Below are 26,371 nucleotides of genomic sequence, written 5' to 3'. Positions count from 1 at the left end.
TTTTTTATTGACGATTCTTTTCACCCATTTAACGTGTTTTTATGAGGTCACGAGTTATTAAAATCATGATGTTTATGCATATAAAAAGTGTTGCGGGTGGGTATAAAGCCTTTCCAAGAAGCTAGTACACTGTTAAAAAGTTGGATTAATTAAAAAATTACTTATGCTGGTAGTTTTATCAACTTTAATTTTCTAACTTTAATTAAAATGTTTAAGTTGAAATTTTTTTTTAGGTGTTACCGATTGAAGTTGTTTTTAAGTACTTCTAATTTTCACTTTTTACAGTGTAGTCTGAAATTTGGATATTTTTTAAGAGTAGTTTTCTTGCAATCTTAAAAGGGATATTTCACCCAAAAAATGAAAATAATGTCATTAATGTCTCACCCTCATGTCAGTCCAAACACGTAAGATCTCCATACATCTTACACAGTTTAAGATGTTTTAGATTTAGTCCGAGAACTTGCTGACCCTTCATTGAAAATCTATTAACGGTATACTGTCCATGTCCAGAAAGGTAATAAAAACATCATCAAAGTAGTCCATGTGACATCTGTGGGTCAGTTAGAATGTGTTGAAGCATCAAAAATGCATTTTGGTCCAAAAATAATCTTTCATGTCTCTTGTGAAGCGCATGCACGAGACCAAAGTCACGCGACTGCAGTGACGAGGACGACATACGTGGCTCCAGCTGTTTTTTTTGTGCGCCCGGCCTTTGTTTACAGTCTGAGGGAGACGCACGCTGTAAATTTGATAAAAAAAAACGTTTCAAACATGTCTGAGAGGATAACACGTCAGCTGCATCACTGCAGCAACATGACTTTAGTCTTGCGCATGCGCTTCACAACAAACGCGGAGAGAAGACAATGCTTAATAAAGCCGTAATTATTATTTTTTTGGACCAAAATGTATTTTCGATGCTTCAACACATTCTAACTGACCCACTGATGTCACATGGACTACTTTGATGATGTTTTTATTACCTTTCTGGACATGGACGGTATACTGTACATAGATTTTCAATTAAGGGTCAACAAGCTCTCGGACTAAATCTAAAACATCTTAAATTGTTTTCCGAAGATGAATGGAAGTCTGACGAGTTTGGAACGACATGAGGGTGAGTCATTTATGACATTATTTTCATTTTTGGGAGAACTATCCCTTTAAAGTTTTACTTTAAAATTCGCTAGGTTATTTTCAAGCCAGCATTGGGTGAAAAAGGTACAAACCCAGATGTTTGGTAAATGTAAAATTTATATTTGACCCAACAATGGGTTAAAACAAACCAGCATTTTGGGTTTGTCAGCAGAACTTAAGCAACCCAACGAGTTAGGTCCTTCCCTTTTTCACCCAACACTGGGTTGTTCTTGACCCATATGGGTTATTTTTGCAACATTGCTGTTTTTTGTCACTAAAGCTGTTGCGAGTGGCATGGTGGAACCATAATGTGGTACTGCAAATATGTTTCTCCCAAATATGTTGCAGCGATACATTTTTAAGGGTGAGCTGATGTTAAAGCCCCTCTAACCTAGAAAATGCACTTTTAAATGTGTTTCTAGCATAAATAGGTCACTAGTGTTTGTGCAGAAACATCATGCTATTATACAAATCCGTCCATTCTTCTTTGTGTAACAGTCACACAAAACAGGCTGTTGGGGATCCCCTATCAATGTGATGTCACATTGATTACGCCCCACCCATGACCGCTCACAGACCCCGACTTATGAGTGCGTAGTTCAACCTTCTGCCAGACACATGTTTTGATGTTGTCCAAAGCACGTGTAAGCGCTCTATCCCCAACTTTGTATACGGGGAGGGAACAGAAGCTTTCTTTGCATTTAAAGAAACACACAAAAAGCGCGTTTTTCATTGCAGCCACAAATGGCCATATTCAACATTGTATAATAAAGATCTGTGGCGTATTTTGAGCTGAAACTTTACAGACACATTTTGGGGATACCAGAGATATTGCTGAAAACACCTAGGTTAGGGACCCTTTAAATGTATGTTTTTACAAGTATTTACGCCATGAGTCATTTACGCTGTCACTCTGGCAGTACCTTTGTTTCTAAATAGTTCATAGTACCTCAGAGGTACATATTGGTACCAAATGTATTCATATCTGATACTTAAATGATACTGCCCCAGGGACAGCTTATATGAATATTTTTGACCTTATTTTTCTGACTGTAAAGTGAAAATTGAGTGTTTAATCGTTTTACACAAGTGTTGCAATTTTTGAACACGTTTACTGAGGGTTAAATTACTAATAAAAAAATGGCCTATGTTGTTTGAAGGATTGAAACAATGATCTTGACTGTAATAGCAATCCCTTTACTGGTCACTGGAGTATTATATATCACAAAGTGAGACCTCATGTACTTTCATGGTACAGAGATCAATAATGTGTCCAATATCATGTTGCAGAATTAGATTTCCTGTTTTTTTATTTGAAGTTCTTACCATAAGGCATCTAACTATTGAAGTGGATGTTAGTTAGTAAATTAAATTAGTTTTTAGTGGCAGTGAAATGAAAACCAGGTCTGTTTTGTTTATATGCAAATTCTTAGTTTTATTTTCTTGGCTTTGGAGTAACCTACTCTACCTTAATCTTTTCTGGCTGCATGCCAGAGGTCAGCCGTGCCGTCACCTACTTCTACATGACTCATCGAGTCCACAGATAGATCAGATTAATGTTTAATGTCCGATCACTGGTCAGGACTGACTTCTCTGCTTTCAGCCATTACTTTTTTGCAGTAAAGTTTTCCCAGCATTAAATATTTCTTAGGGCATAAAGCTGCCAAAAAACAGATTTTGTGATTTAATGCATAAAATACCGTTACACAGATAAATCACACAACGTCTCGGAATTACATCTGAAATAAAGAGAGAAACTTGATATAGGAGGCTACGCTGTAAAGCTATGCCACTGAAAGAAGAGAAGTTTAATTAGTTTTGAGTACTGGTTGAAGGTTACCCTCGCTTTAAAAAATGCAAGGGGGTTTCAACCCAAAGTTGGGACAAAACTAGAAAATTTTCATGTTTGACCCAACAATGGGTTAAAGCAATTCGGTAACCCAAGCATAGGTTCAATTACAACTCGACGTGTTGGGTTTATTCCTTTTTGACCCAATGCTAGGTTGTGCACGTGACAACGTCAAATTCGTAAAATCTACTTTTTTAAATACCAAATCCCATTTCTATGAATGCTGTTGCCATTTATGTTAAAATGTTGTCATGTCTCAAGTTAACAAAGTAAGAATTGAGTTTGCCACAATTATATAATCTGCCTTTAAAACAAAAATTTGGTGTCTATGATATTTCTTTAAGACATGTTTCTATAATAAAACAATCCTATGTTGATTGTCTTCCACCCGACTACTTTATAAGCAGGGCTTTAAATAGGTTGCCAAGTTGTACCTGTAAGTGTCCATTTTTGGTGCTGATAGATGTGTAAAGATATCAAGATGGGCGTTTTTGTAGCCTGGACAAGTGTAAGGTTTCTTGTGCTTGTAAGTTTCATTTATAATTCAGGCTGCAGTTGTTTCTTCGGTGTGTATAAGCTGAAACTTCAACCTTTGCCGGACCTCCTTGAATCCTCCTGTTGCTGGATTTTGCTGTAAGCTATTAGAGCCGGCCGGAAAATACGCGCGGCATGGGGGAGGTTGTGAGACGGCGCCCCATTATTGCTGGCAGAGAAAGGGGTGAGTTTGTGATTTCAATAGATTCATTTGGGTAAATGATTGTGTTGAAAGAATTATTCTGCAAAGCAAGGAAGTCTGACAATTTATTTTAGCGCAGGGCTCTGTAAGCACAACGTTCTGCAAGGAGTTGAAACATGCACTGCATGCTCCCATTTGGCTCTCGAGACCGGATTGGCAGTTTGATGAAAGAAACTGTCAGCTAGGTCTTTTATTGCAACACCTGTTTGTATCGTTCTGAGAATAGACCGTCTTTTTTCTTTTCTTTGCCGAAGCTTTAAAAAGGTTATGTGACGTTTACTCTCTATGAAAAGTCATATGATTTCAAATGGAAGTTTACAGTCAGGCCCCTCTCTAGGACTTTGGAAATGTGCGCAGCATGTGTGACCTTTCATGTCTCAAATGAGTAACATTCCACAATTTTATTTTCAATTTAATGATAAAAAAACGAATCCGAGGATCATAGCCAGCAGCTGTATACTTTATACTGACTGTCACCAAATTAATCATCCTAAGGAGGCGTTTGTTTTCTTTTTGTAATTATTTGTTATTATACACAATAACTGTTATGCACAATCATTTTTTATACAGTCGTAAAATGCTAATAAAGCATTTTTTCTCAATGTTAACCAGTATTTATGAATCATTTACCAATAGAGATAAATGTCTCACTCCTTGTGTTTGTTTATGCCCACAGGTCCCGGGCCTGGGCGCTATGCTCTTCCCCCCACTATCGGTTACATAAACCATGACTACACCAAACCAAGCAGCCCGGCCTATTCCTTCCACAGCCGCATGAGCAGCAACAGTGAGTGACATCACGATGAGTGACATGACAAGAAATCAATCACTTCTCACATTAGAACTATTGCCGGGTTAGTTTGATCATGTGAGTGCCCGTGGGCATGCTTGTGGTTCACAGAGAATAATGAGATATAATAACATGACAGTGAATCACACTTACATCTAAAACTTTCATTTGATTTAATTTACATCTAAAACTTGAATTTGAATTTTTTTTTAAATGATACAAATGTATAAGCGCACACGTGCACGCTTACACATTCAAACGCTTGCACGCCTAATTAGTGACGTGTAATTCCTGCTTCCTTCGACAAGGGTCACAAAACAGAGAGTTCGGAACACCCAGTCTGATCAAAGTGTTAATGCAAAAACACTCAAAAACACATCTGGACTTTATCTCGCGAACAATGGCATGCAATTTAATGATTATAATGGCATATTAAGTTAATCAAATCCATATGTAACAATTTAATTTAGTAAACCCTGGTGTGTTTTCTTATTATGTTGTACATGAATAGTGGTGTCTGTTGACTCCAGTCCGGGTCCTCAGTATCACATAGATGCCAAAGTGACACGCTTTGGAAGAGATGGTACTCCGTCGTACTCCATGCTTGGAAGAAATAAGACGGCAGGTGGGTCCTCTTTTGATGTTAGATGTTTTTTACTTCGCTTTTCTGTGCTGATACACTCACCTAAAGTATTATTAGGAACACCATACTAATACTGTGTATACTATGACCCCCTTTCGCCTTCAGAACTGCCTTAATTCTACATGGCATTGATTTAACAAGAAGCTGAAAGAATTCTTTAGAAATGTTGGCCCATATTGATAGGAGAGCATCTTGCAGTTGATGGAGATTTGTGGGATGCACATCCAGCTCCCGTTCCACCACATCCCAAAGATGCTCTATTGGGTTGAGATCTGGTGACTGTTGGGGCCATTTTAGTACAGTAACTCATTTTTATGTTCAAGAAACCAATTTGAAATTATTCAATCTTTGGGACATGGTGCATTATCCTGCTGTAAGTAGCCATGGTGGTCATAAAGGGATGGACATGGTCAGAAACAATGCTCAGGTAGGCTGTGGCATTTAAACGATGCCCAATTGGCTCTAAGGGGCCTAAAGTGTGCCAAAAAAACCATCCCCCACAGCTTTACACCACCACCACCAGCCTGCACAGTGGTAACGAATCATGATGGATGCATGTTCTCATTCTGTTAACGCCAAATTCTGACTCTACCATTTGAATGTGTCAACAGAAATCGAGACTCATCAAACCAGGCAACATTTTTCCAGTCTTCAACTGTCCAATTTTGGTGAGCTCGTGCAAATTGTAGCCTCTTTTTCCTATTTGTAGTGTAGATGAGTGTTACCCGGTGGGGTCTTTTGCTGTTGTAGCCCATCAAGGTTGTGCGTGTTGTGGCTTCACAAATGCTTTGCTTCATACCTCGGTTGTAACGAGTGGTTATTTCAGTCAAAGTTGTTCTTCTATCAGCTTGAATCAGTCGGCCCATTCTCCTCTGACCTCTAGCATCAACAAGGCATTTTCACCCACTGGACTGCCACATACTGGATGTTTTCCCTTTTCACACCATTCTTTGTAAACCCTAGAAATGGTTGTGCGTGAAAATCCCAGTAACTGAGCAGATTGTGAAATACTCAGACCGGCCCATCTGGCACCAACAATCAAGCCACGCTCAAAATTGCTTAAATCACCTTTCTTTCCCATTCTGACATTCAGTTTGGAGTTCAGGAGATTGTCTTGACAAGGACCGCACCCTTAAATGCATTGAAGCAACTGTCATGTGATTGGTTGATTGCATTAATGAGAAATTGAACAGGTGTTCCTAATAATCCTTTAGGTGAGTGTACGTTCATTATACAAATACTTGTTTGTGAACCTGCCTGTGAAAAAACATCAAAAGTTTGATTCTCCTAAACTCATAATGAGACTTGGGCTAAATTTCACAGACAGGGTCACATATATTTTTAGCCAGTAACTTAAAAACGATAAAACTAGAATAACACCAGGATGTAAAAAAGTAAAGAGAGAAAAAATATGCAAGTTAAATGCATTCCTTTTCCATTTTTGTCAGGTGAAACATTTCAGACTCCTGGACCAGGAGCTTACAGCCCTGAGAAAGCTCCACCTTTAAACTTGCACACCAGACCTCCATCTTACACCATGGCGTTTCGTACACGCTACCGCACTGTGGATGCTGTACCTGGCCCCAACCGCTACACCTTGCCCAATCTCATTGGCTCCCACGTTCCCCACAAACCGTCTAGTGCCAGCTTCACGATGTCATCACGCAGGAAAACAGGAGGACCATCAGAAGACCTGTCCATGACCCCAGGACCTGGCCGGTACAACAGCACAGACCCTAGTGTTTTTCTGAACAGACAGCCATCATTCTCCATACAAAGCCGTCCTTATATTCCTACCGATGCCACTCGGAAGCCCGGCCCAGGAACACACAGCCCGGAGAAGGTGATGACACACCTGCCACGTGCACCATCTTTCTCCCTTGGTATTCGTCACTCAGAGTTTGTGACACCACTGATTGTTCATGTTTCAGACTGAAAAACCTCATTCAGTATTTTGCAGACATTCTCACAAAATTCAAGAGTTGGATGTGTACATGTAAGTAAAATATGTTTAAAAGGTCAAATGGCAGGTGAAGTCACAGTCTTCATTACTTTATATGTGGTCTTATGTATTAAGAAACTTCCCAAAAACTCTTGATTCCCAAAATCAGACATTGACAATAGAAATTCTGAAAATTCATATTTGAACACACATTTTTTTTGTCTTTATCTGCCTTTCATTTACATTGTGTTTTTGTATTTTATTTTATTTTATACATTACATGTATATCCCTATACTTAACAAAATATTGATCTTTTGAGTCTTGTTTTTAACATGTGATTGACAATTGTAGTTTGCATTGTGAAACTGTATGGTTATGTCCAATAACAGCTACTACAGAACTGGCAAGAAAACATTTTCTTTAACTGTATTTTATTATTTCACAAACCAATTAATTTATCAATGATATACAAATCAGTAAGCTTTCAAAATGTCATATGATTGTGTATGGGATGGAGGTATGTTATGTTATTTATTTATTTGCTTTTAAAATAAACTTTGAACTTCAATACTGTCTATATTTGACTTAAAATTTAGTCTGGTTAATGTTGTATAATGTCATTAATCATCATATCAGTTAATAGGTATAGTGGCACTTAATGTTGAACTCCAGTCACTGTTCTGTCCACTGTCCAGGAAGTCCTTAACAGATACTTGGATGTGATATGTCCTTCCAGCCACTAGTCCACTGAGAATCATTTTTTTAGACTCATAAGGGCCCAGCTGCAAACAGATCAGTTGCAAGTCAGTATTAAAGAATAAAATGTAGTGGACACAGGACATTATGGTCAGTTTCCCAGAGATGGTTTAGAATAATCCAGGACTAGGCTTTAGTTATAATACACTCTATAAATTGAAAGTTGGATTCATTTAAAAAAATTATTTCAATTGGTGGTAACACGGGGTGGTTTCTGGTTTCCCAGACAGGGTTTAGGTTAAGCCAGGACTAGGACTTAGTTGTATTAGTACATTTAAGTAGTTTTTAAAACTGATATATGAGGGACACTCCACTTTTTTGTAAATATACTCATTTCCCAGCTCCACTAGAGTTAAACATTTGATTTTTACCATTTTGGAATCCATTCAGCTGATCCCCGGGTCTAGTGCTACCACTTTTAGCATAGCTTAGCACAATCCATTGAATCTGATTAGACCATTACCATTGCACAAAAAATAACCAAAGAGTTTCAATATGTTTCCTATTTAAAACTTGACTCCTCTGTAGTTACATCGTGTACTAAGACTGATGTAAAATTAAAAATAGGCAGATATGGCGAGGAACTATACTCTCATTCTGACATAATAATCAAAGACTTTTCTGCTCTAACATGGCTACAGGAGGCGCAATGATATTACGCAGCAACTGAAAATAGTCCCCTTGATTACTTTCAATAGGGTATGCACGTGACGTCACCTTCGGCGAAAGTGACTGCGGTTACGCCCACTGAGTGGCAAAAGACAGAGTGGCAGAATTTCTGTACAGTGTAAAATCAGCGAAAAAAACATCTTAAATCGAAAAAGCTGTTGTGCGACAGATTTAACTGCTCCAAATGTGTAACTCCAGGGGAGCTGGGAAAATGAGCATATTTAAAAAAAAGTGAAGTGTCCCTTTAAGATATGTCAGGGCAAGATATTTTTAAATGATGGCAGCCCAAACATGCATTTTAGTCTGGAACTAGGATAAGTCCTGTCTGGGAAACCACCCAATTTGTGTACTAAAAACTACTTAAATGTACTAATATAACTAAGTCCTAGTCCTGGCTTAAACTAAACCCTGTCAGGGAAATCACCCCATAATGTGTTACCACCAATTTAAATATTTTTAAAAAATGAATCCAAGTAATGTGTTTAAGTAGATCCAACTTTTGCATTTTACAGTGTAGGACATTTCCTTACGAAAAACATTACTAATGTGAATATTGAGACAAAACAATGGCACTGATATATTTAGAATAATGTCAGTGCAAGCTGCAGTTAAGGAAGCTTAAACATGCATTTTAGTCTGAGACTATGCTTAAGTCTTGTCGGGGAACCCGTCTTTACATTTAATGTTAATAATGCATTTGCCAGACAATTTTTAATGAAGCGTGCATTCAATGTACAGTATTAGTATAAACTTATGTTCCCTGGGGATCTACTATACTATGAGGCTGGCGTTGGTGGAGCTGGTATAAGAGTAACTAAATAATAAAATAACTTGTTAATTTAATCAAATAACTTACTTATATGTCCCTAACTTATGCATTTTTTTTACATATTTATTACGGTACCTGCACGAACTCCAGGCGGCCACTAAGAACACAGAGTCTACATGATTGACAATAAACTATCCAATCAGAATAGACGTGCAAGTCACACGAGCCAATTAGCTTTCAGTATTACATTCGCGCGTCATTCTCTTGTAGTCAGCGGGGAAGAGAGATTTTAAATCCATTTGAGGTAAAATATCGATTAAAACACAAAACAACTGAAAGTCCATATCTACATTTTTCACAACGAAGTTATTCCAAACATAGGTGAGTACATATCAGATTGATAGAATTATATTTTAATATTGTTTCGTTAGTTTACAATATTGATAACTGTTGAGCTAACGTTAGTTAGAAGGTTATAGTCGACGTTTATTAAGCGTATTTAAAGATATCTGAGTTGAAGGTACTGATAAAAATAAAATTGTGTTTTTATGTAACTTCGTTCTAGGATTGTAGTTGTTTTAATGCTGTTTGTAGGAAACTCACAGTTCTAGCTGTGTCAGGTTTGCCCCAGTGAAATTTCACTGTGTATTTAAGGGGGAAGTTGACAGGATCCGGCCAGCTGGTTGGTGGATCCCACTGCACAGATAACTTCTTCCCTGATATTACCATCACAACCACATTCTCTGGAGGATCTGGTTTAACTGCAAATTAGCCAATGATAGAAATTATTACACTGAATAGAAGTTCATTAACGATGCATGAAGATTTTCTTCAAAATAAATGTTTATTTTACAGTTAATCAAATTTGAAATTTTCGGATCATTTCATATGGCACGAATCATTGAAAAATCTCACCTATTTCCTCAAAAACAAATGGCCATATGCGTGTTGCGCTACCCAAAGCATTAATAGCTGTGATGTTGAAAAGCGTTGGTTCACTTTCAAATATCTTTAGGTCTTCTAGCACACATTGCCTGTCTTGCTCTCCCCATTTATGGCATTGATGGGCACTCGAGAATGGGTCTGAGTAGCTCCTATATTTAAATGTATATGGAAATAAGTGAATACTCCTAACTATTACACTATAGGACACATTTAAAAAACATAAGAATGACAATAGATGCAAGTAGAATGTGTAATTTATGGAAAATTACAATGATCAAAATAAAGTAGTTTGGTTCATTTTGGTAAACACACATTTATATAGACAAAAACAGCAAATCGAAACAGAATAGAAGGGGTCCAAGGAAAAATCGCCACATGTGAGAACTGCGATATTTTGTTAGGCAATACCGCAATAATAATAATAATAATACATTGAGTTTACATGAATTGTTTTGTTTAGAGTTTACATCCCGACCACTATATAGCATTTTTCTTATCTCTGAATTTAAACAGTGACTGGAAGTACTAGAATAGCTGCACGTCACAATTTTTTTGCATATGGTGGTGTGTTATATCCTATTATGGGGCGTACACACCAAACGCAGATTCAACGTTTTGCGCAAGTAGATTACATACAACGCATACAAAGTCAATGCAAATAGACACGAACTTCATGGGGCAATGCGCATTAAGCGAATTAGGTGGCACGATTGCCACGAAAACATGTAGCATTATATTCCAAAAATAGGAAATACCCCAATACATCGCTTTACATTATCGCAGTGTATCGCAACATACTGCACTGCAACAACCCCTTGCGTTGTGTTACGTATCATATCGCAAGATTTTTGCTGATACACGGCCCTACAGAATAGCCTATTGACCTATGGCTAAGCCACGCCCCCAAACCAATGAGCCAATCACAGTGCGCATTGCTAACCCAATACACTCGGACATTCTCTGCTAACACGTCCATAGAAATACATTGCGGTTAGCCAGTTTTCATTTGTTTTTATATGTTTTTATTGTCATTTTAAGTTTAAAATGGTCAAACGGTGTGCATGGGATACATGCAATGCAGACACTAGGTATCCCAAAAGGCTGGGCAAAGTTGTGTATTTATTTTACCCTTTTCCAAGCCACATCTCAACTGAGGTAACGTTAAGTGGCTTCTCTGGATTAAGTTATGCGGTAGACCACAACAACACCAACTAAACATGGATGAATTAAACAAGGATGTCTACATTTGTTCTAAGCTAAGTCAACAACATATAACAATGTTATCTTTAACATCTCAAATGTAATGTTAGCCTAACATTAGAAAACGTTAACATTAGCTTGTAGCTGCCTCATACATCATGTCACTTAGCTTCATTAACAAATCTGTAAATAACCGAGATAACATTTGTTATTTGTAATAGCAATGTTGTGCTGAATGATTCATGTAAATACTGTAGCACCAAACTAATGGAGAGATACTCTTGTTAAAGATGGTAAAAAATTCTTGTCCTGGAAACGTATGCAACTAAGACCTGTACGTATTTAATATGATCATGATGGCAACGAGATACGGTTTATCCTGTTTACCCTGTGACCTGTAAATGTTTGCCTGGAGCTGAAGCCTTTTATCGACCTTCTCAACAAGAAAATTATTAATATAACCCTTCAATGCATAGTTAAGGCCCTTTTGGTGACTTCGAGATGATATGTAGTCTTTCTGTCTCCAAAAAACATCAATTGCCTCCTGTGAAATGTCTCCTACGGAGACAGCTGCCAAAGCGCCTATTACTGAATGTTGATTGTTTGTCCGAGTGAGTGGAGGGGGCGTGGCTTAGCCATAGTTCAATTGTCATACCATTTACAACACATACTTATGTCATTCATTGCACAATTTACAATACCTGTATGTAGCAATGTAATGTGTTGGAATTATAGGGTCTGGAGTCAGTGTCCAGGAGCATACTGCCCTTTTAGGGTAACTTGGAGACCAACAATACACATCCGGAGGCGAAGGGGGATCTAAACAAACAAACATTACACAGTATACTGTAAATTTCAGTTTAAGCTTTAAGCAAGGTCATGCTGTGTAACTGTAGGCAGATCGCTTTTGTCCCAATCAAACGTTTTCAGCCATACTAACATGTACATACACACACAGCACTAGATAAACACAAAATGTGTGAACATACAGCCCAGGTGTAGAGAGACTCTTTGTATCAGGTCCCCATTCGGTTGGTGGCAGGTGTAGATGCCTTGGTCCTGCAGGCTGATGTTATTTATGGAAAGAACAGAGCTCAAGAAAAGCACTGCGTTGTTAAGTCTCCACTCCACCCCTTTTTTCTCTCCGTCAATGCATGGTATCTGTACAGATGAACCCACTGCTACAAACAGGTCTATTGAAGGAGGTGAGGAGAAAAAGAGACAGGCTTGAACAGATCCAACAGGTCTGTCTGTGTGTGTGTGTGTGTGTAGATTTGTACATGCGAGACACTGTGTGTTTTCTGAACAAACAAAGCTTACCTCGAACAGAATTTTGTTTTGCTGGTAAAGTTGTTGTGTCTTGGCTAAAGACTCCACCTGTGATGACCAGTGCTCCAAAAATATATATCAAACACATTTTGTTGGTTTCATATCATATCCACACAAGAGAGAAAGGTTGTGCTAGGATAGCCAGTATGTGTGTTGTCTCACAAACACACTTGCTCACATTTAGAGGTTCAAGTTCTGTTGTAGAGGTTTGTTAATCATTAGTTGGTAAACATATTTGAAAAGAAGGTACTTTCAGTTTTAGGTTTGAACACACTTGTGGTTTATAAAGTAGCCCAAGTGATTAGAGGCTGTGTGTTAAAGTGATTTTACCACAGTAAAGGACTTGATATAAGTGAACAGATTAAATTGAATGATTAATTGTATAAATTGGTGACAACAGCACTTTAAGATTTTATTGAGAATTCACTAAAAGCTTAGGTGATCAGTGACATCAGACCCAAATTCATGGGGTCATACTTCAAAGTGCATTTTAGCAATGAGGAATTATGCTGCATTGATAAGCATTATTTCATCGATAATCAAAAATACATATTAAGTTTCAGACTTTTTAGAAGATTGCACAGGAACATCCCATTATGACTGAGAACCTTAGGGATAACTTTGATACCGGTTACCAGTTTTCAATGATTTATAGTCTTTTAACATGAAGCTTTAATAGGGAATACAGTGTTTCCCATACATAGGCTCTACTTGGGTGCTGCGCCCAGGTAAATTGCGACCCGCCCAGGTAAAAAAAATCACTTTACGAATTTCCGTATTTTCTGAACTCGACTGGATGACCCGTGTTTTGGAGAGAGAGAGAGAGAGAGAGAGAGAGAGAGAGAGAGAGAGAGAGAGAGAGAGCGAAAGATAGAGCGCGAGAGAGAGAGCGCGAGAGAGAGGTGGGGGTCGGGTGACCGTGAAGATGATGCACGCGTCATAAACTCATCATCCAGCGCGGCAAACTGGATCAACTGCAGCAGCACATACGGAGCAGCCAGGGAACACACTGCGACCAAAATGGTCGCATATGCTTATGTGCATGTGTGTTTATAGCATCTAAGTTGGCTTCATTTTGCGTGCAAGCACGTTGTGTCTCTCCGGTTGAGTGTCCGTTCACGTGCTCTCTGTTTCTCAATGAATTGGGCGCGACGCGAAGCAACCTCAGTGTCACATTGTATCCTTTCATGTTTCTGAACTTGAGCAGAGTTTTACCATTAGAGGTCTTTCTTCACTGAGGACGCGGGACCCGTACGGTTCCGGGTTTATATTTAAATGGTCAGATGGGTCCGGGTCGGTCCTAGTTCATTACTTCGGGTCCCAAGTCTGATTAATATTGTGTGTAAAACCCGAGTCGATCGGAGAACGGCCGTGAGCGCTACCGCGCTAAAGCTCGAGTGCTGTTTTAGCGTGCCTCCGGTTTCTATGGCGATAGCAACTGGCTCTTGTCACGACCACGCGCCGCTTCATTTTCTTTATCCCATTTTTTAATCTTACTATTAATAGACAATATCTTTACTAAAATCTAAACAGTTAGCACAGAGATTGTAGCAAAAAGCAGTGCTAATACTGAATGAGCAAAGCTCTAGCTGACTCAGGATATAAAAAACGCAAAGCTGTAATGTAAAGTCTGTCATCGGGACAGCAAGTAGACTTTTAAATCTGAAATAATGAGTGGATTAAGCTTTTTTTAATTGGCAAAAGAGAAATAGAAAGCAGAAGCAGTAAAAGTGCCTATATAGAAGTTTTTAACATTATAACATCAGTCACATTTATAATCTATAGACCTGCACTGTCTATTAATATACTGTACATAGTATTGTATATAATTGAGTTTGATAAAAGGGGTCATCAAATTGCTTCATATATCAGTGCAAAAACATAAAGTGTTTTCGTGGTGCTTTGACAAACAGTGTCAGCTTTGTTTATGGCAAAAAAAGTTTGGGGTGGTTAGATTAATGAACTATAATGTGAAATTAATATGAATGTTTTATAAATCAAAGTATTGTGTTGTGTCACACATTATTAGTTCTTTGTTACATGTCATGTATAGTAGACCATTTTTTGTCGGTGGATAATAATGATCGCCCTTTTCACCAGCTACCACCACAAGTAAATTTCAGATCTGTGGGAAACACTGGAATATGTCAGGGGGCCTCAAAATGACTTAACATGAATTAAAGGGATAGTTCGGCCAAAAATGATATTAAACCCATGATTTACTCACCCCCAAGCTGTCCGAGTTGCATATGTCCATCGTTTTTCAGACAAACAAATTTTCGGATATTTTAGAAAATATTTTAGATCTTTCAGTTGATTAAATGTAATGTTACGGGGTCCACCCATAGTCCACGACCTTCAAGTCCAAATAAAGTGCGTCCATCCTTCACAAATTAAATCCAAACGGTTTCAGGATGATAAACAAAGGTCTTCTGAGGGTACAACTAGAAAAATAACACTTGATGATAATGAAACACTTATTTTGTCATTGGCGCACAGACTTTCATGCGACGGTGCAAAGTGCCCATATGAGGCAGAGTTATACTGTGTCTATAAGTCATTATATTTCATGACGAGATCAAATTGATGATTTTATCAAAACACCAACTACATTGTCATTGGCTATATGCCACTTCAGTAAAGGCTTATTGCACTGTTAACGGTTATTCGATTGATTGATCGTTAATTTAAATGATCATGGAATATGGGAAATTGCATGAATTGGCATCCATAGTTTTAACCATAAACCACGCGAATACATTGTATTATACCAAATACACAAAATTACCTTTTTTAGCAATGAAATAGGTGCACTTTAAATTTTCTATACACAGTGCTCAAATTCATTGCATTTTTCTGTTCTCTTTTGATTGAGAGGATATATCGGCCATGACTATCGGATATTCATAAACTATCGGCCGATTGCGAGAAAAATGCTTTTATTGACCGATACCTATTATTGGCCGATATATCACTGCATCTCTAGTTAGAATATTTTGTCTATTGTGTAGACACTATGGGGCGGGGCAGGGCTTAAGTCTAGTCCCTGCCTAAAATTGTTGTTTGAACGGCCTTAACTTTAATCATCTTAAAATACATCAGTGCCAGTGTTTTGTCTAAATATGCACAGCACTAATGTGTTTTTGTAAGATATGTTTGTAAAAACGACTTGAATGTCCTAATATAACGAAGGCCTAGTCCTGGATTAATCTAAATCCTGTTCGGGAAACTGCCCATATGAGTTGGGAAATTGTCATACGATTTCTCTACCCTGACGTTTTGCTCTTATACATTTATGCATACATTATCTACTGTTTTTAACGTTTTATGTAAAAAATAGCATGTATTGGAAAAAAGTTTATTTGCCGTTTTTTACCTATTCTGTCCGACCACAAAGCAGTTGAATGTTACATGCTCGTAATTACGTCTTTACAGTGGGAAACAGGATCTTTTAACAAGCGTGTAAAGGCCGCATTTTTACCTGAATAGCGGCTTGTAACGATGCAACTTTTTCATCCTTCCCACAGTTATACTTTAAAACCTCACAGTTTACATATACTGCAGGATTCAGTTAACAGCTTTCAGCTACCATGTGGATTGTGATATAATGAGGTCAGAATCCTTCTGTAAACAGCACAATGTGTCTGTTTATCGAGTGTGTGGGATTGTTCTCATTCTTCCATGTATTTTCACAACCCCAAGTGAAAACTTAATTTGTGTAAGCCTTAAAAAGCCAACAACTTAAAATGAAAACATATTTTGTGTCTGAGCTCTTTGGCTGAGACAGAGAGTTAGGCAGACTAAGAAATTAGTATCATTGGAGACTAAGGGCTTAGGTATATTGACAGACTGGATTAAGATTATGCTTAAATTTTGGGATTCATATTACAGGATATAATTGTATTGGTTGGCTAGATTTTGTGTCTTTATGCTGTAAAAAAGTTTATCCACTAAGAATGTTGAAAAGAAAAACAAGATCACTGTGGGTTTTAATGCTTGTAGAGAAGACCGGCTTTATGTGCACTGATGCATTGTTAATGCTTAAGGGCTCCTTATGGTTCTGCGCACGTCCTACGGTGTAGATTCTGTAAGGTTTTATTAGCAGAAATAACTTTATCTTGTTGAGGCATTATCTACACTGCTCGTTTTGTATTTGTGGTTTGTGCTGATCAGCCTTGATGAAGGAAAAGTATTGATTGCCAGTAAACAACAAACAATTTGAATGAGTCGGATCTTGGTACATGAGACCCGAGAAAGTGTCATACAGCCCATACCATCATATCTCCATTTCAGTAAACACACTGTGACAAAAATGCACAAAGAATTATTTATGCATTTCACAGTGATTTAAAGGACATTATAATGTATACGCTTTGTGTTATTCCTGGAAATCAAACCCATGACCTTTGTGCTAATTCAGTGATCTACCAATTGAGCTACTGGAACACTTTTTGACCTTGGACAATAAATAATAATTTAACAACTTTAAGAAGTAGAATGTCATCATACAGCATGGTATTCATATGCACTGTTATTTTTACCATTACAGTTTCTTTCCTTTGACACTATTGCTTTTAAAGTGAGCTAATTATATTTTCTGCCCTATAATCATCAGATAAACCTATTGGAATTTTTACATTTACACAAAGTTATTTGTATGAAGCTGTTTGAATAAGATGAATGTGATTTTTTTTAAGTACCAAATATTAGGTTTTCTGAAATTGTGTGGACATTTTATTCCCATACTGTAACTGACAACGCACGCACGCACGCACGCACGCACGCACACGCACACGCACACACACACACACACACACACACACACACACACACACACACACACACACACACAACACACACAACGAGAGTCATCATGCACCATCTTGTGGGTATTGGCTGCCATTGCATTTTAATAGGAATTCACCTGTCCATGGCCATTTTACCAAATGTCCAATAGCATAATAGTTTGTTGTGTAAAACAATTATTATCCATATAATAAGTAGTTCTTAATTTTCTTCTTCATTAAAGAGTAACTAAACCCTAAACCAACTTTTTTTAGTTAATGATCTGTAAGAATGATGCTTTATTAGTGCTGTTCATTGATTTTAGTAAGTTTTTTGACATTTGGATGTAAAGTGTTTCAATAATACAATATATGTTGTAAAAACGTCTGAGTGCTGCCCTCTTCAGGTTGAACGGTGGCTACTACAGTTTAATTTTTCTATTGGATGGTGGGTCCAAAAAATGACTCATGACGTAAGCAGGTTCAAGATCACCACGCCCTTGCTACGATCTCACCACACACTTAGTTCGTCCCCTCTATCTCCTTGGGATCTGCCCACTTTTCTTGCATTTTTCAAATATTGCCAGTGGGTGGAGTCAGGCTCTGACCAGGGGTTTAGTTACTCTTTAAGCTAATCTGCTTGTCCCTGATGTGCATAGCAAGAGTTTTTCAACAATGTTACGGAGTTCTGACAAGGTGTACTAATGTTACAGGTATAGTTTTGTTTTATATGTTATTTAGGGTTGTGTGATTAATCGTTTTTGATTTTCAATTAAAATTTTTGATAGAGGTAAAACAATTATTGTGAGACAATACTAACCGTGTAAATAACCGTGATTATGATATTGCCCATTATTTAACAGCCCTATGTAGCAGCATTACAATTAGTAATTGTAATTTCACCCAGGACAGAGTTAGGCCTTATTTAAGGATTACTTTACTTTATTTGCTAGCATTGAACTTGAAGCCATTCTACAGGACCTTTCATTGTTCTGCTTATGTTTTTCAAATCATCTGATTTTTTGGCCTCTGCTGATTTATGTCTTTTACAGATCGGGCCAGTGCTGTACCTTAACCACTAAAAGACGTTAAGATGGCGATTGTGCCCTCTAGCTTTAAGGCCAAATGAAAACTGAATTTTTTAACTTCTTGGAAGCAAACATTTACTTATGTAAAATGATGCAATGAAAGAAACAATGCAATGTTTTGCACAGTTTGCCGTCAGTTTCCTGGTAAAGCAGACCAAAAGTAAAAGAAAAAGTTGCGAGCATTTTTTTTGGACCAAGCAACTACCGTAAACAAAACATTGAAGCTCATGAAAAAAGCAGACAGCACATAGTGTGCATGCTGTCTTAAAGGGTTGATGAAACTTAATTGCAAGACGTATGAAGTATATAAATTATGAGTTATACCTAAAACTATTGACTCTGTTAAGAGTTAGGGCTGGTCCGAATAGCATTTTTTGAGCTTTGAAGCTCTAGTAGAAATCAAATCGAATATTCAAAGCTTCGGAAGGAGGGGCTGAACACATTTTTCTCTCTAAAGGAAGGAATCTCTTTGTGTTTTTATGTCTGTTTGCAGTTTTATTATGTCACGTGTTGCTGCGGACCCAAGGGAGTGTAGTGTTGCATTTTGATGCAGTATGGACATGTGACACGTTCAAAATTAATAAACTTAATAAACTGCAGAACAGTGCAAGCCGGAAGCAGCGTGCCTCATGCATCCTACGAGAACAACGCAAACGTGAGGACGGAATCTCCTGTGTTTGTGTCTGTCTGTCTTTCTTATTGCATTTTTAATATGTTGAGAACCATTAATCCTATCAACTTCAGGCAAAGGGAGTTAATTTTAGCATTTTGGTGCAATATGGACAGTTCAAAATAAACTTACGCGGGCACAGCATATGCTCTGAGAACGGAATACTGCACTAGTAAAATGAAACACACAGACTGTTAACCCTTGTGCATCAATTAAAAAAAGTTACACATAGGTTCACAGGGGACAAAATGTCCATGTCCAAAAAGTGTCATAAAAATATTATAGATTTATATTTTTTCCACTTTCACTGATGCCATTTTTTTAACCAGCATCAGCTCTAATCACAATGACCAAACATTAATTAATTTTCAGAATTTTAACCCTTCAAATGCTGGTTTGTTTACACAATGCCACTGTTGTTTTTTATGATAAAAAACGACACCTCCTTTGCAGCGGTTGTAGTCTTGTGATTTCCAGTACAATATATATTTTTTTCATTCAAACTGTTCACACACGCACTCACACACATGCACACACACACATTCTGGTTTCCATGTTTTATGGGGACATTCCATAGACGTAATGCATTTTATACCATACAAACTGTATATTCTATTCCCCTTATCTACCCCATTCTCTAACCCCAACCATCACAGAAACCCTTCTACTGCTTCACATTTTCAAGAAACATCATTCTGTTTGATTTATAAGCTTGTTTTCTCATGGGGACCTCAAAATGTCCCCACAAGGTCACAAAAATACTGGTATTCCTATCTTTGTGGGGACAATTGGTCACCACATCGTGATAATTACCAGGTACACACACACACACACACACACACACACATACACATAAAATTTTCAATACACACATACAAACCACACTCTGACATCCATACCAACACACCCACACAATTATAGCTTCATAATATATCTAATTGGCTCTATAATATGCATAAGCAGAAAACAACAATAAAGCGATAATTTGCTTTATATGCCAAACCTAAAAAAAGGCACCATCTGGTAAAAAAAATTGTAAAAATGTAAATTTTGAAGCCTTGCCAACAGAATGAAAGCCTGTTAACAAAGATTGCATCATTTTATAGTTGAATGGCACCGGGATCAAAAATTGCAGTTTTAATGGGTTTCAATGGGGACATTTTTGTCCAAAAGGTCCTGAGAGGAAGTATTTTGTGTACCTAGTAGAAAATAGATTTTTTAAAGGAAATGAAGGTGAAATATTAAAATTCCAATAAAAATGCACACCTGTGGCAAATTTTATGCAGTTAGCATTAACGCAGGCAAAGTTATCAAAAAACTAAACTGAAAAAGACAAAAATGTCCTCAAGGATGCACAATGGCTTAAGAGCAATACTTATAATAAAGTACCATATAATTTTTGAACAAACAAATCACTTCCTGATCAGAAATTAGCAGCAAAATAATTACCAACACCGTAAATGGTAAGGTAGGCTATTGAAATAAAAGAACGGAGTTCAACGAACTATAATAAAAAAAAAGAACACAGGAGCATACAAGCTTGAACAGGAGCAAATTTTGTTAAGTATTCTTATTAATAATCTCCCTTGACTTTATGCCTCCACGTCCACCCGATTGCCTCATAGACAGTTAAAGATTGCCTACGAGCTTCACTTTCTGTCCATACGGTAATTTCTCTACTGTGCGACAGAAAGTCACAGGTTATGACGCAATCGTTAGCCTATTTTTACAAAAACTGCTTCTACTGGGCCATGACGTAAGATACATGGTAATGGAGCCTTTTATACATTTCTCTGTTTCTTTAGAAATAATTAATGGACAAATGGAGTTTTTAAACACCTCATATGTAAAGTTATTCGCTGTCAAAGTGACGCCAAAGTGAATTAGAGTCAATGGAATGCTAACAGCAGGTGGGGGTCGGCTAATCAATGGCGGAGCCCGGGGAAGCTTCATTAAAATATGAAACCCTGCCCCCCTGGTCAAGCGTCTTGCCAACACGAGCGCAATCTTCTTCTTGTGGGGTTTGGTGGTAGTTGCAAGCCAGGTTCACAGTAATTGTGATCAGTGTTTGCACTTCATCAGCTCATTTGCATTTAAATGACACACCCAAAAACTGCACACTTTTGCTCAGGCCCACAAAGCGGCAATTTTAACATGTTATAATAAATAATCTGTGGGGTATTTTGAGCTAAAACTTCACTTATGCTCTCTGGGGACACCAAATATTTATCTTAAAATCTTTAAAAAATCTCATCATATGACCCTTTTAACAAATGATGATTAAAATGTATATACAATTATATTGGAGTTTTGAACTATTATTTTAAATATGTGACACTGAAATCTTTTTTTTTGTGGTATCTCCTTTTTTAAGCCTTGTTCTGATATCTGGAGATGGACCAGATTCTCTAAAACGCTAAAAAAGACCAGCGTAAACTAGGGCTGGGTATCGATTCAGATGTTCCAGATCGATTCGATTTCGATTCACAAGCTATCAAATCGATTCGATTTCGATTCTCGATTAAATTTTCGATTCTGGTTCTCAGGTAGGTTTTTATACTCGATTCTCGATTCAACTCAATGAATATAGATTTAATACACATACTATATTAATAAAAAAGAACAGTGAACAGCAGTTTACAAGTGGGTAATTAATAAAAAGAAATTAAAAGCCACAACACGTCTTGCTTGCAAAATCTAAAATGCTTTCATTCCTCCGTTCAATGTTTGCGGAAATAAATATGAAAAAAAAATCGATTCTGCTCTTTGAGAATGTAATGTGACTGTAATGTGACTTCTTCCTTAATATAAACTCCACCACCAGAGGTCAATACATCACTGAGAATTGTTACTGTATCTGTGTGGTATGTACTGTAGAAATGATCATGTGTGTATAATTTTTGACCTCACACAAACAATAATCAATTCGTTTTGGTGGTATGGTGAACACATTGTCATTGAAATGGTTTACAAGAAACATTTTGGGTTAAATACAAGTCAAACTCAATTAAAAAACAAATGTGGCATGAAAATACGTTGGACTTGAGATACTTTGTACCTAACCTTGTACAAACAAACAGTTAATGTTGATGCAGAGGCACTTAAAATAAAAGTCTATGGTTTAACTGTTTAACAGTTGCTCCATAAAATTCATAATGTTCAAAGCAGTTAATTTGAACAAACTGAAGGGGATGATGAATTTTCTGTGGTGTGATATCACATGTCTTAATAAACAGAATATTACTCAGCAGGTTAAAACACAAGGGTCAGCAAATAATGAAAGCAGACATATGTTGTGGTTTAGAAATATTTTTTTTCTGTTGACAAAAAAGCGGCACCAAATTTCATTGAGTGTAATTGATTTGAACAACTTTTAAGTAAAAGGCAGACAATTGCTAAGTAGGTTAAACATTACAATACAGGTTTTCAACAGTACATATCACAAAATAAATTTATTTTACTTGCAGTCAATGTGAGAATAGTTAAAATATCTGTAATTTCTCCTCAAGTTTTCATGCTTTAAAATACATAGAAAATGACATAATCATATGGCCAAAAATCTTGGTTCAGATTTTAATGAGAAAAATATATAATCTTGTCTTGAACTCCAGATCTGTGCAGTCACAAAATTAAGTGCTTCGAAATAGCTTCTTAATTATAATGTTTGTGCATAAAATAGGCTTATTATAAAAAAACTCACATTCACATTTTAACCCCTGATGTCTTAAATGTCTTATTCATAACACATTAAAAGATCATTTGATATGAGGTGGAATGATATGGAGTTTGGAATGTATGTTTGAAAGTGTAGAAAAAATTAATTAGGACAAATATAAATAAATTAAAATTAGGGATGCACCGAAAGCAAAATTCTTGGCCAAAACCGAAAAAGAGGAAACCAAGGCCGAAAAACCGAAACACCGAAATAAATTATTATGCCAACTATTAGTACAAATGCATTTATGGCTATCACTGTGTACCAACTTTACTAGGGGTGTGTGACGGATCACAAAACTCACTCACGGTTCGGATCACATTACGGTTTTTGAGGCACAGATTGGATTATTTTTCAGATCAGCAAAAAGGGGGTTGGGAAAATCTAATAACAAATAAAGAAATTGCAAACATTTATAAAAAAGAACAAAGTTGCACATTAATAAGGGCTAACATTAGCATTAGGTACAGAAGTCGAATTAAATGAGTCATAACACTGTCTTTATTGTATAAATCAAATATATTATTATTTTTTAGAGCTACAGAACTGATCTTCTCTTTGTCTTGAGTTGTTTGATTAACATTAATGACACAGACTTAAGTAGGTTAATTCAGGTTACTGTCTCTTTAAGACCAAATAAGCAGAGACTGGTTTCTGAGTGTAATCTATACATACACTTATGACATAAACAAATGTTTTTATGAGAAAAAGAATACTGTGGAGATAATCTTGTTTATATGTGTCCTGTCAATAATAGAAAGATTTTATGTTCGCTTGTTTGCGTCTCACTCATGTGTGCACTATTGAGGGCACTTAAACGCGCGCCTACACAGAGACCGAAGGCGAATCCCAAACAGCGCAGCATAAAAACGTTACGTTATTTTTCATTGCTTTATTCGGCAAATGTTTATTAATGGACTACAGTATGAGACACATTTGCGCGACTTTTTTTTAAGTTTACACATCAAGAGTTCTGATCTTTGAAGGACTGTCATGATCACGTCTGGACCGGACACATTCAACCGCATGTGCCTCGGTGAGTACAGACAACTGCTTACTTTAGCGCCCTTTTGTGGTTAAATACATCCACACCGCATACATGTTGCTTCAGACAAGCACGTGCAGGTCGCGGTTTCTGTTTGCGTCATCACAACATTTCGGCCGTTTTGTTTCGCTGATAAATGTCTTTTGGCCGAAAACCGAAAATGCTCTTTTGGACCATTTGGGGCCGAAAATTTTCGGTGGCCGAATATTCGGTGCATCCCTAATTAAAATATAATTCAGCGGACATTGCGTACAATTATCTGGTCTGCACGAACCACACTGCCACAACCTGAATAATGTTTCAGTAGTTTCCTCCATGCTGGGCTGCAGTTCAGTAACTCCTGATTACCTACAGCACAAACCAATTAAACATATAATCAGTCAACCATACTGTACAAACTGCAAATCTACTCTAAAATTCTCATTTACTATTACACTTAACTTATTTGCCAATAGTAAATATTGTTTATTTAAAGGTAGAATGTGAGTTTTAGCGACATCTAGTGGTAGTATTGCGAATTGCAACCAACAGTTCAGTCCACAGCTCACCCCTGGTAACTTACATGTAAGGGGACCCGCGGTGTACATAGATATAAATGGCTCTAATAAAAACAACAGTTCATTATGTGAGGTCTTTATACACCACTGATAATATTGTTATGTATATTATATTGTATTTCTGTCAAGAGATTCTATACTAAAAGTCCCATATTGCACCTTTAACAAAGTTATTTTCTTGAAACATTTTTTGTGACAGTGGGATCTGTATTTAGCTATTATTAATCAAATAAAACTTGGAGATTACCCAGAATGCATAGCCCTTCCTGTGCTCTTGTGATGCCCACATTGATCTGATTTTCATCACCAACAAAACCAATGTGCTTGGAGAGCCATTCTCTTGAAGGCATAGGTTCAATCTCTTCGCTGGGGCAGGAGCGAACCATTGATAATATCACATACCGCCACTCGCTCCCTGCAATTACATCATGATACAGGGGAAGTCAAATGGGAACAGTAACATAAAAGTTGAACGGTTTCACACAGCAACACATTGATAAAAGTATCTTCTTAACGGAAAAGCTACACAATATTTAAAGCAGCTAAGCTGTTGATTAATCTAGTTTAGGTACATTTGTGCATTTGGAAGGTGCTATTTATCCAAATGAACTACAGTAGCTTACTATGCTTCACCAGTTGTGTTACAGGAAACTTAGTAGTTTCAGCATTTTGGTTAGTTCCCCCTGACTCTGTAATGTAATCATCAATGTTGAGCAAGTTGAAAATTAGTAATTAGTTACAGTTACTATTTACTTCTTTTAAAAGTAATTTAATTACTCTACCAGTTACTGTATATCAAAAGTAATTAGTTACTACGGAAAGTAAGTAACTTTTAAGTTACATCTATGTCTGCTTTTTAAAAATGTAAATATGAACATTCCTAACAACAGTCAAACAATAAAATGATAGGACACAGTGGGCGTCACTCTTTTGTTAGATGTACTGCATTATTTTAGTGAAGTTTCTTATATGGATGGGCTATTTTACACGTTAGATTCAAATATATCACATAAGCCCTTTTCACACAGACATTCCGGAAAATACACTGAAAATGCATCCTGGATTTTTCCAGGATCGTTTGATTTTTTTGTTCATTCACACTGCTAATGATTTGCCGGCATCTGCAAGGTCTCGGAAAGACACGTGACCTGTTTAAAGTCCTGCCCTCTCTTCTACGCAGCGTCTGAAGTTCGCATATTATATATTATTTCTCTCTCCAAAAACCACTTGCGTGCATATTTGTTTATGATAAGACTATAAAGGAGCGCGTTACACACCTTTCTATGCTGGGGTTCTCAGCTTCAGAGTGGATATTTGACGAGCTCCCTGATCTCTGCTTTAATCCAGTTTTCATACATTTCTCATGGTAATTGTTAATATGCATTTAAAACCCCTGTTTTGAGGCGCTGAACGATATATCTTGTTGGAATGACGCGCAGGCATTTTTGATTATTATAAGCTCAAATGAGCACGTGACACGATATTCTTTTATGCTGCTGAATGATCTCTGTATCAGCGTAGTAAGTGACGAGCTAACTTACCTGATATCCATGTTAGTCCAGTTAACTGTTATTTCTGGTCATGAATGTTGTATTGTATGTAAATCCCTCATTTTAAAGAGATGAACCAACTTTATGTTGCCTCACTACGGCAGGCGCGTCATTGTTTATGCGTCTCATTTATCATTTCCTGATAACTGCTTCAGTCTAGTTTGCGGCATTTCTTGTCATGAATGTTGATCTGCATGTA

At 37.1% G+C, this 26,371-nt stretch overlaps 3 protein-coding genes across 3 annotated transcripts in view; 1 reads left to right on the top strand and 2 right to left on the bottom strand.

Moving 5' to 3' along the window:
• Positions 1-3,005: 3,005 nt before the first annotated feature.
• Positions 3,006-7,260, top strand: odf3l2a (outer dense fiber of sperm tails 3-like 2a). The gene is made up of 4 exons (XM_065266924.1): positions 3,006-3,701; positions 4,396-4,506; positions 5,021-5,134; positions 6,601-7,260. The coding sequence occupies exons 1-4, from the start codon at positions 3,653-3,655 to the stop codon at positions 7,086-7,088; spliced, it is 762 nt and encodes a 253-aa protein (XP_065122996.1). The 5' UTR covers positions 3,006-3,652; the 3' UTR covers positions 7,089-7,260.
• An 83-nt stretch (positions 7,261-7,343) lies between these two features.
• Positions 7,344-12,951, bottom strand: ebi3 (Epstein-Barr virus induced 3). Its single transcript, XM_065266915.2, has 6 exons — positions 12,755-12,951; positions 12,424-12,627; positions 12,136-12,253; positions 10,205-10,383; positions 9,893-10,050; positions 7,344-7,877 (listed from the first exon to the last, which is right to left on the bottom strand). Exons 1-6 carry the CDS (start codon positions 12,849-12,851, stop codon positions 7,728-7,730), a joined length of 906 nt encoding a protein of 301 aa, XP_065122987.1. The 5' UTR covers positions 12,852-12,951; the 3' UTR covers positions 7,344-7,727.
• Positions 12,952-22,604: 9,653 nt separating this feature from the next.
• helz2b (helicase with zinc finger 2b) overlaps positions 22,605-26,371 on the bottom strand; it is a 33,962-nt gene continuing 30,195 nt past the window's right edge. Inside the window, exons 18-19 of the mRNA XM_065266893.1 lie at positions 24,870-25,037; positions 22,605-24,413 (exon numbers count right to left, since the gene is read on the bottom strand). Coding sequence (XP_065122965.1) covers positions 24,301-24,413; positions 24,870-25,037 — 281 coding nt within the window. The 3' untranslated portion in view covers positions 22,605-24,300. The remainder of the gene's footprint in view (positions 24,414-24,869; positions 25,038-26,371) is intronic.

This window comes from Paramisgurnus dabryanus, chromosome 6 (genome assembly GCF_030506205.2).
Source record: "Paramisgurnus dabryanus chromosome 6, PD_genome_1.1, whole genome shotgun sequence".
Classification (NCBI taxonomy): domain Eukaryota; kingdom Metazoa; phylum Chordata; class Actinopteri; order Cypriniformes; family Cobitidae; genus Paramisgurnus; species Paramisgurnus dabryanus.
The sequence above is the reverse complement of the archived record's forward strand: the minus strand, read 5'-3'. Positions and strand labels throughout refer to the sequence as shown.